The sequence below is a fragment of the Electrophorus electricus genome, chromosome 15, assembly GCF_041902795.1.
Source record: "Electrophorus electricus isolate QZ-2024a chromosome 15, ASM4190279v1, whole genome shotgun sequence".
Lineage (NCBI taxonomy): Eukaryota > Metazoa > Chordata > Actinopteri > Gymnotiformes > Gymnotidae > Electrophorus > Electrophorus electricus.
In genome coordinates, this window is record NC_137511.1 from 24,075,083 (window position 1) to 24,090,941 (window position 15,859).

The 15,859-nt window shown below is 41.9% G+C and overlaps 2 protein-coding genes across 10 annotated transcripts in view; one reads left to right on the forward strand and one right to left on the reverse strand.

Moving 5' to 3' along the window:
- Positions 1 to 12,747, reverse strand: stat5b (signal transducer and activator of transcription 5b). Of its 3 annotated transcripts, none has more exons than XM_027017489.3 (19): positions 12,610 to 12,747; positions 10,722 to 10,857; positions 10,486 to 10,642; positions 10,199 to 10,288; positions 9,920 to 10,094; positions 9,666 to 9,796; positions 9,408 to 9,559; positions 8,704 to 8,859; positions 8,342 to 8,521; positions 7,661 to 7,748; positions 7,253 to 7,375; positions 7,045 to 7,137; positions 6,291 to 6,497; positions 5,047 to 5,141; positions 4,602 to 4,744; positions 4,313 to 4,468; positions 4,014 to 4,071; positions 3,524 to 3,634; positions 1 to 3,398 (listed from the first exon to the last, which is right to left on the reverse strand). In XM_027017489.3, the coding sequence occupies exons 2-19, from the start codon at positions 10,847 to 10,849 to the stop codon at positions 3,275 to 3,277; spliced, it is 2,367 nt and encodes a 788-aa protein (XP_026873290.1). In that variant the 5' UTR covers positions 10,850 to 10,857; positions 12,610 to 12,747; the 3' UTR covers positions 1 to 3,274. The 3 variants fall into 3 exon arrangements, with proteins under 3 accessions (XP_026873290.1, XP_081553909.1, XP_081553908.1); XM_081697783.1 differs by lacking the exon at positions 12,610 to 12,747 and adding an exon at positions 11,103 to 11,646 and having other exon boundaries at positions 1 to 3,395; XM_081697782.1 differs by lacking the exon at positions 12,610 to 12,747 and adding an exon at positions 11,103 to 11,646.
- Positions 11,664 to 15,859, forward strand: part of oplah (5-oxoprolinase, ATP-hydrolysing) — a 22,320-nt gene continuing 18,124 nt past the window's right edge. For 4 of the 7 annotated variants that reach the window (XR_014117213.1, XM_027017450.3, XM_027017467.3 and 1 more), the window contains exon 1: positions 14,422 to 14,564. The gene's annotated coding sequence lies outside the window, so the exon portion shown is untranslated. The other 3 variants (XM_027017458.3, XM_035533829.2, XM_035533830.2) reach the window with 3 other exon arrangements.

The window sequence follows — 15,859 nt, forward strand, 5'->3', positions numbered from 1 at the left end:
TTAAAATATAAAACTTTATTATTTTTCTATCTCCCAACTTCCATCAAGTTTTCACTTGACATCAAACAAAACAAACCAGGGGCAGGCAGTAAACGCTAGTGTGTACTGGTGCAGAGAACAGCATACAGGGAACGTGTAACACAGTAACACCACTGCTTTACCTTTGTGAACACAGTCCCAGACCTGACAAAACAGCACATTAATTGACTGACAACTCACAAAAGATTATGAAGAAGCAGAAAACATAGCAGTTTGCAGCATTAATACCATCTCTATCCAAAACACAGAGCACATAACAGCATCTAAATGCACTTTAAAAAATAGGTTTATAAAGAAACATCCCCAGACCATATTCCCATTTTGAATTCACATTTTATACCTGACTTCCTTAGGTATAACCATGGACAAACATTAAAAGCATAAACCATTTGTATAACAGCATCATACTGTTAAACTACTTCTTATGTGGGGGTAATTTCTCATATAGTATTTAGGATAAGGTCATTTGCCTTATGCTCCTTTGAAGTTTTCCTGAGTTCTGTTGTACAGAGATTAAGTGCCTTGAGTGAAGTGCACAGTGGTGCGTCTCCCATCAGACAAGAGGTTAAAAATCATTGAATAATAGACAAGAGGTTAAAATCATTACAATAAAAATGTGATTTCAAAAGTGTGTACAACTCTGTAGCCCTGCCAGAATGCTGCTCCTGCAACACGTCACAAGCAGCGGTTACAAAACGATCACAGGAGATTAGAAGGATCACTTAGGGTGAAGGAGATTGCAGCTCTCTATCACTTTTTCTACGGGGCCAAAACATGAACGAACAATGGGAATGCAAACCAAGTACCATGTACTAACAATTCAATATTTACAACCTACAAACCAGAAAAAGAAGGGGCTCACCAAAAAGAGTGGTGACACCAGACCTGGGCTCCATACACTCAGGACTTATGGACACAATTGCATAGTGGGGTATTTCTACATTTAGTTTAGTTCCAGACTTTATTAATAATTGGAAAGCCATGTGGGTCTGTAGAGTAGAGGGTTAGGTTCAACATCACCCTCAAAGCCATGTGGGTCTGCAGTGCTCAGGGTAAAGGTCATCATCACTGTTAAAAACATGCGGGTCTGCAGTGTTCAGCTGAAGCCCAACCGCAAACAGTAGCTGCTTGCAGGCCTGCAGAAGACAAAAAGACCACCACCAAAATGCAGCAGGTAAGACAAGCAGGACAGCCGCACCTCTGGGGGTGGGTGGTGAGTCTCCGGGAACTTTTATGGTGACGCAAACACAATTCGACGGGGGGGAACGAGACTCTGAGCTCAGCCCCAGGCTTTTCTTCACAAGAAATCTTCCAAACATTCTAAAACACTGATCACGATGGTGTCTTTTATACGTGTGTACACAGAGGTATTGAGGACACAGCATGCAGGAGACCCAGGGCTAAAACACGGCTGGGCTGAGGAACCTCCTCTCTTACACTCACTACCTGCTGTGGGAAATGATAACACTTCTATCTTTCTTTAGGATGTAGATTCACAGTTGAAAGGCATAGGGTCAGTGGGCCATAAAGCCTCAACTCTGGTTTAACCTATGATAAACTTTATCTGTATTAAGGCACAGAGAGAGGGGGGAAAAAAAAGTTACATAAAACAGTACAAGAAGGAGAGCAAAAGAGAGCGCCGGCGGGTTTGTCAGATCAATGATGTTAGACTGACATCCCCAGTGTATGCGAATAGTGCATGACCAAGAACAGTGCACATTTGAGTAGTGCACGGTGTGTAAATTCCAGGTTCTGAATGCACACCATGAGGCGGTTGCTGAAGCAGACCAAATTGGGCTAAGATTATCAAGGTCTGTATGGATGAGTGAGCTAGGTTGACAAACATGAATGAAGCTCAAAAACACAATGCAAAATGACACATTAGTTATACCATTTAAACCAAGCATTCTAAAGGGTTTTATCTAGGTAATTTCAAGTGTGAGTATATTGGTCTATTATTAAAAGGATTAAGATCTTCAACTGAAGCATGTGAATCTTTGGTTTACATCACTACTGCCATGTGTAGCTTGTTACTGAAACACCAGCAGGGATGATGAGCTGCATCTAGGTTTAGGGTTAACACTAGACTCCTGACCATAGGGTTAGCGTTAACCCTAGACCTCTGACCCTAGGGTAGGCATCCGTTACACTTAACCTCTGACTCAAACAGGAAATCAGAGCTTGGCCTCTGATATTAAACTGCTGCCTACATTCCATCAGGAAGCCAGGACTTTGAATCCACTGCAACAATACTCAGTTTCTTTAAATTTCACATCACACCATCGGTGTGCGAGAACCCATCACCACCTATAGCTCAACATGATATGGCCTGGTTTTTTTATGACTAATATGACCATATAATTAAATGGTATTCACCATTACACATGCAACACTTATGAAAAAGGAGGAAAAAAAAAAAAAAAAAGAAAATGCACAAATTTCAGAGACTGCTGAATGTCAAAGCTGCAGCCAAGGACTGGGGTTAGGGTTACACTAGGGTTATCATTAAGACTCTGCTCTGCTCCCTAGCTGGAGTGAATAAGACTTCACACTGCTTCAACACCTGCTTCAGATGGTGTTTACAAAACTCAAAAGGTAGAAGTCCCACCATGGGTGAATGTTCCAGTATATTTTTCCTTAGTTTTTTTTATTTATTTTTTTAAATTAACTTGGTGTTTGTAACTTGGTGTTCTTTAAACTGCCATTTTTTTTTTAAACTGCCATTTTTTAACTTAATTTTTTAACTTATCTAACTGTTCCGTCTCTCTTTGAGGTTCAGTTGTCCGCTCTTTTATGTAAAGGAACAGAGTAAACTGCTAATGACTCAGCAGTATGCCATAAAGAGCTAAAATAATAGAACATAATAACATGCGAAGACGGCAACATGGTAAGTTATATACCTTCAGTTGAGCTAACAGTACGGAGCATTGGCCTGAGACACTATTGCTTTAAGGGGGTGCTCTAGTGAGTATTCACCATCTCATGGTTTTCAATATTTGAAAACATTTTTTAAATTTATATTTCCATCTTGGTTTTTTGGCTAGAGAAATCAAGTACATAATTGTTATGCAGAAAGAAGAAGCAGTCATGATTACACTGCAAAGTCATTATATAAAAGTTAATGAGCTATCAAATATTCTCATTTTGTAGAAAAACAATAACAACAAAAAAATGGAATGGAACCCCTTGTGTTGCTGTAGTTAGGGTGAGAGGTCATGGAACTTCAGGTCAAAGGTCACGACTGCTGCCCAGTCCACTGTGGTTCAGATGGCTGCCGAAGGAACTCTTCCACCTGTCTGGCCATGTCCATGGTCTCATCCAGATCAAACTCACCCTCGGCATCCAGCATGGGGTCACTGCTACGCACATCACACACAAATCACAAGCATATATGTATCAGAAACACACACACACACACACACTATTCATAACGGTCCACAGCTGTCACAAAACATGCATTTATTATTTGTTTATGAATATTTACATTGGAGGGTAGATTCCAAAACTGTTTTGTTGACTGACAGTAGGTGAGGCTGTGTGGTGGTCAATGAAGGCAGGGTTTCCAGGAGACTGCTCAGGATTGGGTGAGGTAAAACTAAGAGGAGGAAGAAGATATTAAAAAATCTGTGACATGAGAATGAAAAGATCTCCTGGCCATGCTGCCAAACTGCAGCCAAAGAGCCAGAGAGAGAACACACTGATCACTCAAACACTGACAAACAACCAAAAGACTGTAAACGCATGGCGACATTTAAAATGTGCACGGTAAAACAGCCTCCACAATATCCCTTTATAAAACACTCCCTTTCAGCATCTCTGAGCTTAGGACCTCTCCTGCAACATTCTGGTCTGTGTTCCATAAAACATAGATGTGTTTTTCCAGTCGAACTGTGATCTTTCAAAACTCAAGAAGGATGGAATTAAGATCAGGAGACAAGCAAGAATTTCCCCACTAAAATGAAAGACATACTTACTCTACTTTAACCACCTGCTTGATCTCAGGTTTGACATACCCATCCCCTACTGCTTTAGCTGGAAATCAAAAAAATAAAATTGGGTGATGAGTACATGAACATGGTAACATGAACCCCTTGTATTTATACAGCAACAGAAGAGGATAACTCTGCTCTTATTTATTTATTGATAGATAGAATTTGCTACTATAATATATAGTATATATTACACATATCCTATATAATATATTGTATATTATACTGTAACACCTGATCATAGTAGAAAAGGGGAGAAGAGCAGTAGGTCAGAGGTAACGTACAGTTTGGTGGGGTGCAGTAGCGGGAGAAGATCTCGTCTTTGGGCTGGTTGGGGTACAGAAACAGCAGGTGGTTCAGGTCACTAATGCGGTCAGCCAATGAGCGGATAGAGAAGTCTTTAGTGGTGAAGGGCATCAGGTTCCACACCATTCTCTCTCCTACATAAAGTGAAGAAAGAAAGAGGAAAAAAAATACAACGAAGGATGGTTATACTGGCAGAAAAGACCCCCTCAGAGGCAGAACCACCCCCAGAGAACCACAGGTCCAGAAGTGACGGCTGACTGACTGTACCTGCTTTATTGGGATTTTCTGCGACCCACGCGATGGTGATGCCCCCAATCTCAGAGTCACTGAAGCGCAGCAGGAAGGTTCCGTTGGGTTTCGACAGCAGCATGTCCTGTGCCTGCTGCTTATTCAGAAAGCCCAGTATCGCTCTGCAACACAGGCACATACACGAAAACATGAACGGGCAGACATACACACATGCACAGTCGCATGGGCACAGACACAGAGATGTGCAATACACAACCAGAGAGGAAAACTGTGTGAAAATATTTACACAGGCTACTAAAGTTCAGTAGCTTTCGATGATGAGCCTTGTGCAAATTATAAACCCAAAGCATTACCCCAAACCCACTGCATTTGAGCTCCTCTGTGGGGTATATTCAGCTTTTTTCTAAGCCAAGCAATGCACAGACATGCTACTCATAGGTCACTCTGGGAACAGGGGTCTTACCCATCATTCCAGTGGGCTTTGAGGTGCTTTTTCATGAGTTCAATCACTCCATCAAACCACTGCCAAAAGGTGAAGTTCCGGCCTGGTAAACTCTCCTGTAAAACACAAGAACACACAGGAGAGCATGAGTGTGTGCAAAGGCCATCAAACATTTATGTTTTTGTATAAATTTCAGCTCCTGCAACAAGGCAAAAACACAGTATAGATTCAGAGTGAACTACTTGAAACATGACCTGCTCCTCCCATCTTACCTACTCTCTCCATAAGACTCCAACTCCCATGATCTTCCAAACATCTTTATCAGATCCAATGCTCCCCCAAAATATTAAAATCACACCCGTTTCCTATTTAGTTACAGCTGCCTGTATATTTAAAGTCCTGTTTTCTGTTTGTATGTTTCAAAGCCTTCTTGTTTATATTCCCGAGTGCTCTGTCTTGTTGCAAACTGTGGTTTTTACTGTTTGGATTGTGCAGAGGGGGACAGACACATACACACAAACAGACACACACACACACACAAAGTGCAGAAATTGTATGTTAGCTAGAAGCCTATAACTATCATTCACCAAAATGTTGCTGGCAAGTTGATAACATTAATGCTAGCTTTCAGAGTCCTGTTAACGTGTCAACAAATTAAGTCTCCCATTAGCAAATGCAAGTGATTATATCTTAAGTTTTTTATCTTATAATTATCAAATCAATTAAGATAGCAGATAAGCTAATTAGTTTAGGTGGTTAAAGGCTTACTAACATTACAATTCCAAAATAACATTATTTGCACTCTCATTTTTGCATTTTAAATGACAGTAATCAATCTAATTATACAGACAGTAAACATTGTATGTTAAGAGTAACCGATTAAGGATATTAAGCTTTGAAAGATAGGAAGGAAAGTTTTACAGTTTTCTATCAGGAAACATTAAATTCAGCATTGGCATGCATGCACCATTTCACAGCACCAACTGACATCAGCCAGTAGATGGCAAAATGGACAAAAAGGGGAGCTCTGAACATCAGTCCACAGCAGCCAGACTGACGGGGCTGGCTGCATTGTGCCTGTAGGCATTTTTTGATGGCATTAATCACCAGATTTATCAGTCGACCACCATCATAAACAGGCAGTGGGGATGTGTAATGTGTGAACATGCAATGCTCACACATGTTTAGGTGACATTACAATAGTCCAAATCCCTTGTCCAATATGTAACAGACCAATCTGCTGGTGGGGTTACAGAGCCTCTTACCCTGTTGAACTGGGACCAGGTCATAGTCATGCTGCGGTACTCCTCAGGGCTGCTGCTGGAGCTGCTGAAGGCCTTCTGCGCCAGAAACACCAGGTTCTCCTCCGACAGACCTCGGTCACTCTGCACCTCTGCCTTGTACTTCATGTTCAGAGCTTCACACAGCTGCGGCCACGACACTTTATCGGGCACGGCGAATGGGACACGGCCCTACAAGAGGCCCCAAGACACGGCTAAGAACAGTCCCGTATGGGACACACTGGCTAGTTCAGAACAGAACCATCTGGGACACATCTGCTAGTTCAAAAAAGTCCCATCTGGGAAACACCTGCTAGTTCACCTTCCTGTTGAAGGTGAGCAGGGGGCAAAAATGAACACAGTCCAAGCCCGCAGAATGACCTTTCATAAGGTTTGGAAACATTAGAACATCAAATCAAACACAATGTATTTCTTCAAGACAAGACCATGAAAGTATAAACGTTATTAGATGGATACCACTGAGAAAAATCTGACAGCAGAACTATGTTGTTCATTCATTGATAAAGTTCAAACGTTACCAAAAGAGAGTCATCTGCTGGTTATATTCAGCTGGACTAAAAACACATCACAGACACTTTAATGTCAGTGTTAACCTATTTATTTGCATGTGAATAAAAAGGTAAATGGTATTTTCATACCTAAAGTCTTTGAAAGCAACACGCGTGCTTTTAGAGGTCTCTCTGCAGAAATTTGCAGACACACAGGCGTCTGTACTCACAGGCTCGGAAAACGCGTTATCCCACAGGACTGTTGCCGTGGCGTTGTTGTCCTGACTACCATGAACGATGACGACAACTGGCAGAGATAACGTCTGCAATATTTATGAAAATACACTTGAATGAAATTAAGATCAAATTGCATTAGCAATATAAAGCTTATAATAAAACAATTCAAATAATAGTGACTTATTACAGGCAAGATTTTACCTTGACATGAAACACAAGCTCATTGCCACCAACACTGAACTGCGATTCGAACAGAACTGTAAACTTCTCCTCAGTCACTGACTCAGCACCACGCCTGTCTGAACGCTTGATACGCTTTAAAGACTACAAGAGGAATTGGGGGGGGGGGGTTGGAAGAAGAGAGGGCCGGAGAGATAGGGAAGGGAAGAAGGAGGTAGTAGAGAGAGAGGGGTAGGGGAAAAAGTGAAAGAGAGAGAGAGTGCGCGCAAGTGAGAAAGACAGAAGAATAAAACATTTCACTATGATATGCACCATGTACTCATAAAACTTTAAACACTTCCCATCTAATCACTACATTCTGACATACCTTACATATACAAAATATATCAAGTAAATTCATATAAAATAAAAAGTGTGTGTTCAGCTCACCATGTTTCTAAAGTGTGCACTGAGGGTCCCTGTAGCTTGGTGGTACTCCATCACACAGTTGTTATTGAGGATCTCTCCACTACTGTCACTGCACATACAGAGACAAAAAAACCATTACACTCCCTGATTTAACTTAATTAATCTACAAAATTAGTAAAATAACTCAAACTTATGTTCTCTTTTGTTTGTGGTTCTAGTGAACTGTTGGACTCGTTTCCCAAGGGCTTGGGTACCAACATGCTCTCCATGCTCTGAACAAAGACGGCCTGAACACCAATGGCCTGAACAAAGACTGCCTGAACACCAGTGGCCTTATAGCACTAACAGCTTAAACACCAGTGGCACAAGCACTGAAGGACTGACAACCAAAGGCCAAAGCACCAATGGATCAACGGCCTTGGCACTAACAACCCCAAATGCCAGAAACCTGAACACCAATGCTCTAAACACTCTGTGTGACTGCTGCTGGATTGAACACCGATGGCCTCACAACCTGAGTACTGATGGCCACCTGAGCACTGACAGCAAATGCTGGTTCGAACTCAGACTGAAGGAAAATGAGCGGATTCAAAAAGGGACCGTTCATCAGAGCAGGCCATGATGCTAATATCAGCTCCAGTATGACTGAGGATAAATGCAGGTCTGACTGTGTGCAGGCATTTGCACGTGAGGGAGACTCACTTGCGGGTGCTCTCGTTCTTCAGCAGGGCTTTGGCTTGTTGTTCGTTGATGATGGTAGCCTTCACCTGAGGTGGGTTCATGTGCACATTTAGCTTCCCGCCGACTAGCAAGCGCACCGTTGTTGCAAACTTTGTCTGCGTCTTCAACACCTGCGGTGGCTGTTTCTCTATGATAAAGGTACTGTAAAAAACATTAGAAGAAATATTATAAACATCAGTAATGCATACACACTGCCTACACAAAAACTAAGATTTGTGGAAAAACTTCAGACTCATAGCCAAGGTTCCTGGACTCGGTGAGCCCAAGATTCACGTATCCCAGGGCCCACCTGACTAGTGCAGATATGATGTCTGTGTGCTCACCTGGTGACCAGTGCAGATATGATGTCCGTGACCGTGGCATTAAGATCTTTGAGGAGTTCTTCTGTTGGACCAGGTATAGGCAGCTGCTGGGTAAGGTGTTCCACACGGCGAATCTGCTGCCTGTTCTGCCAGATCATATCTGCCAGCTTCTCACACCTGCACACCACACACACCACCAACTCACAAGTACCTGAGTGGTAGCTCAGTGGTTAAGGTACTTCATTTGAAACTGGAAGGCTACCAGTTCAAGCCAAGTTGCCATTGTTGGGACCCTGAGCAAGGCTCTTAACACTCAATTGCTCAAGTTGTATTCAGTCATAATTGTAGGTCACTGTGGAACAAAGCGTCTGCTAAATGCCATAAATGTAAATTTGACCCCGAGTTGAAGTAGGTGTGAGGTGTGCAGTGTCATGCCTCATCAGGCAAAGCACTCTCTAAGACAGAAAGGAAACTGGCAAACTGTTTAACTGGCATGAAAAACCCAATTAAAGTAAAACCAATACTAACGCTGCGTGTTTTGTTGGTGGCCAACATTTAACTACAGATTATGGTGATTTGTTTATGCAAATAAATAGCCCAATGCCAGTCTTGAAACTATACAATACAGATTCACATTTCAGAATGTCAACCACCTCTATAGCATCTTTAAAAAGGAAATCACTAAGCATACAACACTGTGTGTGCGTGCGTGCATATGTTCTTACCAGGACTGCAGGATGTCCAGAGAACCCTCTGATGGTCCTCCATTGCCTGCCAGCTGCTGCCGTCTCTTCCATTGGATTAATTCATCATCCACAATCACAGTCTGCTGCTTCCGTAATAGGGCCAGAGTTCTCTGCTGTTTCTCTGCTAGATCCTTCACACACACAGTGTCATATTACTACATATCACATAGTGGTTTAACACACTGAGGCCTCATTGATGCTAGATCCTGCACTGTTGCCAGATGTGGGTGTGTGTACCTGTCGGTATTCCTGCAGTGTGTTGGCCTCTCTGGTTAGCCAAGCCTCCAGAGTAGCCTTCCTGCTCTGTAGGCTTGCCTCTCTCTGCACACGCTCCGCTGGGGGCAAGTTTGACAGACTGCTCAGCTGAGCTGCAAGAAGCAGGTGAGCCACAAACTTACAGATCAAACAAAATCACGCACAACAGCATGCAGGACTTATACATATGTAACACAAAGTAAGTACATCTAAATGGGTGGTGTGTGTGTGTATACCCTGTATCCTCAGGCTCTCCTGGTACTGTATGATGAAGTACTCCTGGCTGTGCTGGAGTTTACGCAGGTCGTTTTCAGTATCTTGTGTCATCACACGCAGTTCTTCAAACACCTGGTTGATCTGTTGGTATTTCTGAGGGGTGCCATCCATCAGCCCACCCCCTGAGGTGCTCACCTGCCCGAAGATGCACACGATCCAATCAAACCAATGGCAGAATCATGCTGAAAACACAGCCACTAAAACAAACAGGTGACTGACAGTATTTGTGCATGACTCACATTAGAAGCTTCTTGCACAAGTCTCTGCTCTGTATAGAGGATGTGTTTAATACACCGCACCAGTTCCATGGGACAAGGATCATATGTGCTCTTAAAAAAAAACAAAAGACAAGTAAACAAATAAATGTATATATAAAACAAGCAAACAAAAATGTACATATAAAGGGCAATGTATCAACAAAAATACAAACAAAATACATTTGGAAAAAATGTGCTGAGTTGAGAGACAGAGAAAAAGAGAAACAGAGCAAGACAAGAGATTATAATATGGAGAGAGAGAGTTCTACCTTTAACTGTGAAGCATAATGGCTGAGTTTGATTTTGAGGAGGAAACCATCCTCTCCCATCTGATGCTCTGCTTTTCTCTGCAGTTCTTGGATGAGACTGTCCAGCAGACGCTTCGCTTTAAACTCCTCCTGCTGTTTCTCCAGATCTATCGCATCCCTGCAAATGACCGACAAACTCTTATTAATCAGACCTGTTCCTCCTCACACCTGTCTCTGTGACAACTTCAAATACTCACCAGGGCTGGGACTCGATCCACTGAGCAAAGTAATGTCGCACTTCTATGGGGAAGTGCTGACCATAGAGAGCCTGCATCTGGTGCAGGGCATCGCCTTGTAGCTGCTGAGCCTGGATCCATAATGCCATCTCCACCCCTTCACAGACCAAGTGAGCAAGGGTGCAAGGGTATTGGGAGCAAGGTAAAAGAAAGCAGGGGAGGGAGAGAGCGGCAGACGGTATAGGGAGCGAGAAAGGGGGGGAAGAGAGCATGGTTTCAAGTGGTTGTAATAAGGTTTCAAATTACTCAGCTACCAATTTTGCAAACCAGTGGACACCATATTTGATTACACATATTTACACATTTAAATAGAGAAAATGGGTGTCAGGTCTCCCAACCAACCAGAAACAGAAGAAAACTGGTATTCAACATCAGGCATAACAGAGTGCATGAAGGTTCTGCCGAAGGCCTTGACGAGCACAAAAGATGACAGAGCAGACAACTTGTACAGACGCTCGCACAACGTCCCATTTAGTATGATCAGGATCAGTTATTAGGTTAATGTGAGAATTAAAACAATTAATACCAGCCGATCTGCATTAATTAACACGATTTTAATTTACTGTATTTCACACTTTCACTGCCTGCCTACGCATCCATGAAGCTACATGCTCTTATTGTACTGCTTTACGATTGCCTCATTCCCATAAAGATCCTAAGACTACCGCACCCCAGCCAAAATTATCTTAGCCTTGCACAAACTGTCCAATGTTTCTCAAACTAGGGAAGAGTAACTCAAACTCCAAAAGTACTTCCTCCTGCACCATTAGCTAGTCACGGAGTGCTTGCGTAATCAGTCACTCTTTGCACATGACATGCACTCTTAGTTGTTGCGATACTATTTATACCTTTACATTTAATAGCTTAGCAAAAAAACAACAACAACTCAAGATGAACACACAAGTCAGTGGTAGTCACGACCCTTCCTTCACGCGTTTTGCACTTGTAGCTAGCGATAGCTCTCCTTGCCACTGACTTTCATTTTAGCGAGTATTATTTCATAACCTCGGGTTCTTTGGGTAGGTATAACTAGCTAGTTATATAATTTGAAGTAGTCTTCTGATACTTTAATGTGGTTCTTAATTAGCTACTGAGCCTAACGAGTTCAAACCGTCTAGAACTAAACCTAGCGTTAGCTATCCTAGCATGTTAGCCCTTAATCTCATTGAGACGGCAGGTCTAGCTAGGCACAGTACATATCTTTTTAAAAAGGCTAACTGATTAGCCTCATCATTTGCTGGATAATTCCACCTTCTAATATATTGCATTATTGTGAGTACATGACTAGTGCACTGAAGCTACACAAACACTGCTGTAGTATCTCAAACCTAGGCTAGCTAAGCTAACCTCGTCAACGTCCAAACGGTCTGCTAGAAGTTAGTTAGATGATTGATAAACAGTTTATAGTTAACTAACCTAAACAAATATTCATGGCATTATACAGCTAGCGTGACCAGGACCGTTCATAAATGTGCTGTTTTATAACTAACGATAACGACAACTCATCATTAACTCCTAGCTAACTTAGCTAACTCACTAAAAGCGAAGGGCGCAAACTAGTTAGCCTAGCCTAGCCTATGCGGCCTGGTGCGATAGTTCGTGAGCAAATAACCCTGAATAGATGGAGCTTCATGTGGACAATTAGTTCTTATAATTCCGTTTGTTGAAATGAAATAGTAATATATGTGTCGATAAGAGGTTATGCTTGTTAACTAGCTAGAGACGACAGCTCCCCTAACAGGTTAAGTAATGGTTACGATATTATACGTGCCAACAGCTCAAGAGTCAGCAAAAGTATGTGTTTTCTTCACGCATACACGTTAAACAATGAGTGTATAGATAAGCTCACCGTTTATCTAGATCCTGTCGCAGTGTATACGCCGTCAGTCCATAAATAAACACTTGATTCTTACAGGCTAAATCATGACACCAGGTGTTAACTAGTTTTCAGCTTTCCGGATTGTGTTTCTGTGGGCGGGACATCAGCTCGAGCTCTAGCACGTTCACTTTAGAGGGCCATATCTCCACGCGACAAGCACAAGAGCCATAACCCAGCTTCACCTTTGTAAAACTGGCACCCCATCTAATAAGTATATTGAATACATCTGTTATTCAGTTTGTCTGTCATTTCTGCTATTCATCTTTCAATGTAAGATATGTGTCAGAAAGTGGTGTTATAGAACATTTAACCCAATTTAGCCAAGTTTAAATAATCCCAAGTTAGTGTAATTCATACATATGTTAAATCTAAGAGCCTCACTGTGACCTCTCTCTGGTAATGTAGTGTGCCATGCCTCAAATATAATGATCACTGTAGGACTCCACAGAGCACACCACCATGCAACACAGCGTTTCCATCTTGCTAAAGGTTGCAGATGTGTGCATAACATGCACCCTGTACATGTTCTCATCAGGTGTGCAGGTGTGTGTGTGTGTGTGTGTGTGTGTGTGTGTGTGTGAGAGACATACAATCTGTACTTTTTCTCATCAGGTGTACAGGTGTGTGTGTGTGTGTGTGAGGTGAGAGAGACATACAACCTGTACCTGTTCTCATCTACAGGAAGTGACTGCACCTGAAAATTAGGATGCTGCATGATATGAACAGATGGGAACATAATATAAACATGGAGAGATGAGAAATAAGATTTGAATGTGAGAATAATTTAAGAGCTAATTGCAGGGTTTGAGGTTTTCTGTATTATGATGTATAGTCTTTTAAGAGAGCAAAAAGGTGTCAGAGCACTTTTATACTAACTGTTGAGTAGAACTATAACACTGAGGATTGGTTTTATTGTCATAATGCTTTTGCATGCACTCAAGCCTCAGCCAACAGCAGCAATGATTAGACTACTTACTGAAAAAAGTTAGCCTGGGAAAATGCACCATTTATTTATTTAAAATTGCTTATCTTGTTTGTTAAATCCTCGCCCCCTCCCACAGAAACAGCCCAGTCATCTGACTCTGTAGACTTTTCTTATCACACACTCCTTCACAGTCAGCATTACTGCTTTCTACAAAGTCTTGAATATTTGTTAGGAGAACAAATATTGGTCAAGAAAAGCAGAACAAACTGAAAGAAAAGATGTACATGATCAGTGGTAATGCTATGGTTATTCGGGTGTACATGAGCAGTGGTAATGCTAAGGTTATTCGGGTGTACATGAGCAGTGGTAATGCTAAGGTTATACAGGTATACATGAGCAGTGGTAATACTATGGTTATTCGGGTGTACATGATCAGTGGTAATGCTATGGTTATTTGGGTGTACATGAGCAGTGGTAATGCTATGGTTATTCAAGATTGTTGTTTTGTCATCCCAATCTTCATGGTTAAATTTGTTGTTACTTTAAAATAGAACTAAATAACTTTAATTGCTTTAGAAAATCACAAATCTACAAAGCAAAATTGTTGACAAAAAAAGCCAAGCTTAGAATATGTAAAAACTATTCTCACTTCCCTCAACCAGAGACTTTGTTGTTTTAGTAGCTTTCTTTTATGTTGCCTAAAAAATGTTAGTCTTAGGCTTATGTAAAAAGTACATATCATAAGCACAGATAACAGCAGCTTTTTGATGGATTGGCTTATTCGTTATTTAAAAATACTATTTTAGTCATTGTAGTTGACGTCCTCCAACCCTTCCTCCAGGGGGTGTGGCTTGGCATACAGCGTGTTTGTCGTAGCCTATCACAGTTAACGCCTGCCTCTAGAAGATTTGAGTTCGTGTAGAGCTACTTTTGCGCTGTTGTTCGCCAGGTACTGGTTTTCTACTGCACCTTGAACAGACCACCTGCTCGTAGTAAACCAGTAAGTACTGCGTGATAATAGCAGTATTTAATTGTATTACATCTGTGGCATTTAGCAGACGCTCTTTTCTTTTATTAGATTTATTTTCAAGTTATGTATTGAATCACAACGTCTGAATGACAGCAATGTCTGTTCTGTTGCGTTTTGTGCTCATCCATCTTAACATTCGTTTGAATGCTTAAAGTTATCTATCAGCCACCAGAGCAAGGGCTTTATGTGTTATTACAGGGTTTATGTGTCACTAAAGGTGTTGCACGTAGAAAGCTATTGAATGACTAACCTAGCAAGATGAGGGTTTTTTTACGGCAGTAGCACGTGTTTAGAGCTTGGGTCCAAAGCTTAAAGGTTTTTCTGTGACCTGGAGGTGGTTCTCATAACTAATCTTTCCTGCCCGTTTACTTTCATCGTGTCTTTCGCCTTAGAGAAACACGCGAGGACAGAGGACTGAACGCTGCACGGATTTATGCTCCCGTTCAGTCTGTCGTCACTTTAATACGACGTTGCTCGTTGATGACGTGTCGCACAGCTGTTTCATCTGTCATCGGGCTTTTAATCTCACGCGCCCTACGGTTCAGTTGCACCGCGAGGCACGTGCCGCAGCTGCAGTCTGAAAACACGTGCACGCGAAACGGGATAGGGAAGCACGTGCTTGGTCTGTGCATGTGCAAACGTGAATAATGTACCGAACTTGAAAACCTAAACGGCCCAGTTATTAGATCAATATGACATACAGAACAAAAAAAAAACTGAAAATGCCAAATAAAGTTGAAAATAAAGTCGCTCCAGCCATCGGCTTTTTAATTGAACAAGATGAGCCTGTAGGTAAAGATTTTATACCGTAAACATCACCTCTCAGTACTCGAGTCCTCTGCGCGCATTCAGATAATTGATACGTCCTTAAAGGTGGCGGAGTGCGGTCGCTTTCCGGGTCATGGACTGGGTAGGACAGAAATCGAGGCGGTAGCAATTAGAAATGTGAGATGCACCCTTGATGTTTGAATCGTCGTATGCGTACGTAGATTTGAGCGTAGCAGTTTTTAGTCTTAAATTATTTTTGGAATAGTCCCAAAATAATTATTTCTGTCTCTGCATTTATTTTACATTTAGATTTAGAACTGTACATTTCGAATTTATAATCTTGGGTTATAAAATATGTTTGCATGATGATACTGTTATTCGTTCTGTATTTTCGGGGAGGCGGCGCAAAGATTCGACAAGGTTCTGGAAACATGCCCGATGCAGACTGCTTGGATGGATGTACTGACCTTCTAAACAGGTCGTTCTGCCTAGTCACA

What these genes read in the sequence shown, in the direction of transcription:
- stat5b (XM_081697782.1), bottom strand. Translation starts at nt 11,151, where the DNA reads ATGCACTCTGTTATGCCTGATGTTGAATACCAGTTTTCTTCTGTTTCT. An exon ending in AAGAACGAGAGCACCCGCAA is followed by an intron (nt 7,749 to 8,341) that starts GTGAGTCTCCCT and finishes CTGTATGTGCAG; the next exon opens with TGACAGTAGTGGAGAGATCC. An exon ending in AGAAAATCCCAATAAAGCAG is followed by an intron (nt 4,469 to 4,601) that starts GTACAGTCAGTC and finishes CACTTTATGTAG; the next exon opens with GAGAGAGAATGGTGTGGAAC.